General features: G+C 33.8%; 1 protein-coding gene across 1 annotated transcript in view; it reads right to left on the bottom strand.

The window, feature by feature from the left end:
* The window catches only part of PPP1R42 (protein phosphatase 1 regulatory subunit 42), a 91,977-nt gene extending 89,881 nt beyond the window's left edge, over positions 1-2,096 (bottom strand). Inside the window, exon 1 of the mRNA XM_007949743.1 lies at positions 1,968-2,096. Within this exon, the coding sequence (XP_007947934.1) occupies positions 1,968-2,096 (129 nt within the window). The remainder of the gene's footprint in view (positions 1-1,967) is intronic.
* Positions 2,097-3,790: the final 1,694 nt, after the last annotated feature.

Genomic DNA, 3,790 nt, shown 5'->3' with positions numbered 1-3,790 from the left:
TCTGTGTATCTCAGGTTAATGATTCTTCCTCCAATCCTGATGCCACATTTTTCTTCATATAGTCCAGCTTCTCAGATTATTTGCTCAGCATATAGACTGAATAAGTGTGGGGAAAGGACACAACCCTGACACACTCCCTTCTTGATAACATTTAACAAATTATTGCTCCAGTATTATAAAACAAGGCTTAATTTTTTTTGGAGGACTGGAAATAAACTGCCTTGATTTGGAACACTGAAAAATCAGAAGTCATCTAAATGTTCAAAAGTAATGGATTAACAAAGAAACTATGATATTACAGATGGGAATACTGTGCAGCCATTAAATATTTAATTTATTTAGTAGTATCTTGTAGATTCCACAATACATAATTAACTGGAAAGGGGACACTATGACCCACTATTGTAAAATTAGGTGCATATATGCCTACAAAAAAGACTGTAAGGATATCATGTAAATGTTAACGGTGGTTATCTCTGCATGGTAGGAGTATAGGTTAATTTCTTTCTGTTTTATACAAAGGAACACCACTTACTTTTAAAGTAAGAAAACAACTAAAGGTGTTTTTTAAAGGCTGTCATTTCTAGTGTGGTTGTTGTTGTTGTTGTTATATGCCATCGAGTTAGATCTGACTCATAGCGACCCCTCCTTGGGTTTCTGAGGCAGTATCACTACGGAAGTAGATTAGTGGGCAAGAGGTAGAGTAAAGTTCTGCACAAAAATATCTCCACCTTTCTTAAGTTAACCAGGTCTTTTAAAATACAACCATGTCTTGGAAATTTTAAGTTTGCAAGTTTTTTATACTTTAATGCGAATTACTTTAACCAGCGTCTTCCTAGCAAAGTTCATCCACAAGAACAAGGGTTGATTAACATGAGACATTAAATGGGGCTCTTGGGATGAAGAAATCTCTATATAGTCTGACAAGATAGCTCTGAATAACAAAATACAAACACAGGGGTTTGGGCAATTGGATTCACAGGGAGAAGGATCATCAGGAAATTGAAGAGGGGCATAGAATGGGAGTTGGGTTTGGCCCTCTACAAAAAACTAAGCTTTCTGTAATTGACAATTTTGCCTGGTGTTTTGGTGTTTCAATCAATGATTTGACTACTAACCAGAAGGCTGGCAGTTCAAACCCATCAGCCACTCCTCAGAAGGAAGGTTGGGCAATCTACTTCCATAGTGATACTGCCTTGGAAACCCAAGGAGGGGTCACTAAGTGTTGGGTCTGACTCTACTGGCACATAACAACATCAAACAACATGAGTCAGGCACCATATTGGATGGGGGATTTAGGGTGATGTGAATAAAAGAGGCATGATACCTGCTTTCATGTAGCTTACAGTCATCTCTGTTTCCAAGAAAATTTCTCTCATCTATAGATTTTAACATTTTAATGCAGACATTAGATATCAGTACGAAGTGTTATTGCAGACTTTAAAAATTTCCAAAGTAAAGCCAAGAATTAGCTTAGAACTTACTTTCAGAGTATATCCAAATATGCATAATCTTGTCAGATATAACTGATCCTGTATAATATTTATTTACATAACCAGTTAAATTATGGGTGAAAAATCACTGTTAAACTTTTGAAATACAGTACTCACATAGATAAATTTTTAACATTTTGATACATAAAAAATATATTTATATTCTGAGGTTTTAGAATAATATAAAAGTAATTATGTTTAAAATTATTTTCCAAAGCATGATTTCAAATTTAATATTTTAGAGGAATAATAATATATATAATTAACATTAAAAATCACAATGGTATATTTTCTAGAGACTTAATTTTAATAATAATCAAAAATAGGAAATTAAAACAAAAACACAAAACTTACTAGTTAAAATGTAGTTGTACGTATGATCAAAATACAGTTAATAAAGTATATTCTCACACTAATTTCTACACTTTACATTGTTACTTATATAAACATGGGAGATAAATTTAGAGTTCTTACAATTGCATCTATATTTCTATCTGAAAAATTTATATGGGTTATTTTCTTCAGGCACTGTGAAGTGGTTTCTTCTTTTCGGGGCTTAACATTGCTGTTTTTGGCAATTAGATCCACAGTGAGTCGAACCATGATTCCTCTATAAAATCCGCACCAATGAATCTGTTCTGATACCACGGCAGGAAGCAGGTTTAGGTATGGTTTATCCTCAAATATCTAAAAATTAAAGAAAAAAGAGTATTATGATGTCACATAGCAATTTAGGAAAAAAAAATATTTTTGCTTTTAAATTTTCTTATATAAAACTATATTATAAGATAGTTTATAGACTTTTTAGGGACACTGAGGTATTTTCTAAGTTTATACACTTCAAACTCTTTATCAATAGATTTTAAAACACCAAAATTAATTAATTTACAAAACTCACTCACTTTTTTTTTCAGTTTGTGGTGAAAACTCATTATTTTTCTTTTCAATAGTTTTTTCTCCCTGACTAGTATTGAACTGTTATTGTAGATCACCTTTTAAAAGATGTATTCCTCTCTCTTAGAGTTGAAAAATCCCTCAAGGAATACTGTCCACTGATCTTATTGCAAAGGTGAAGAAACAAAGGCCCAGAGATTTGTCTCAATTAAAGATAGTGGCAGTTAGAATGGAACCAAGCTTTCAGTCTCCTCTTTCCATAATATCCATGGTGACCATGTATCCCCAGAGTCAGAATACATAATGTGAAAACCTTGAGTGTATATATAGGGCAATGGTACAATATATTTGAAAATGGAGCTGGCCTAGAAATTCTGTTACACACAGTTACTACAATTATTAATCCATAAAGAGGCAAAGTAATGTAGTATTTCTCAATCCACACTGTCTGGGTTCAAATTTTGGCTCCACTCTTACTTATTAGGCAACGTTGGGCATCTTATCTGAGTTTCTTATAAAATAAGGGTAATATTGGTACCTACTTCCAACGGATATTGTGAGGATTATATGACCTCAAGTATGTGCCACCTGAATTTAGAAACCACAGTTATATACCATAATTATACAAAATTGAGCATATCTCATCTGAATTTAGAGAACATCTCAAGAATAGATTTGAGGCATTGAATACTAATAACTGGATTCTAGATGAGTTATGGATGACATCAAGGATATCATGCGTGAAGAAAGCAAAATGTCATTGAAAATATGGGGAAAAAAGAAAAGAACAAAATGGATGTCAGTAGAGACTCAGAAACTTGCTCTTGAACATAGAGTAGCTAAAGCAAATGGAAGAAAGGACAAAGTAAAAGAGCCGAACAGAAGATTTCAAAGAGTGGCTTGAGAGGACAAAGTAAAGTATTATAATGAAACGTGCAAAGACACAGAGTAAGAAAACCAAAAGGGAAGGCCATGCTCAGCATTTCTCAAGCTAAAGGAACCAAAGAAAAAATTTAAGCCTTGAGTTACACTGAAAGATTCTAAGGACAAAATGAACGATACAGAAAATATCAAGGGAAGATTGATGAAATACACAAAGTGAGTGGACCAAAAAAAAACTGATGAACATTCGACTAATTTCAGGAGGTAGCATATGATCAAGAACCCATGAAGGAAGATGTCCAAGCTGCACTGAAGGCACTGGAGAAAAACAAGACTCCATGAATTGACAGAATACCAGTTGAGACATTTTAACAAAAGGGTACAACATTAGAAACACTCATCTATGCCAAATTTGGAAGACAGCTACCTGGAAGAGCTGTCTGGAAGAGCTGGAAGACAACAACTGGAAGTGCTCCATATTGTGCCCACTCCAAAGAAAGGAGATCTAATCCAACAGAATG

Source organism: Orycteropus afer, unplaced genomic scaffold, assembly GCF_000298275.1.
Source record: "Orycteropus afer afer isolate SDZICR_OR568_19922 unplaced genomic scaffold, OryAfe1.0 scaffold00252, whole genome shotgun sequence".
NCBI lineage: Eukaryota > Metazoa > Chordata > Mammalia > Tubulidentata > Orycteropodidae > Orycteropus > Orycteropus afer.
Note: the sequence above shows the minus strand (reverse complement) of the source record. Positions and strands in the feature narration are given on the sequence as shown.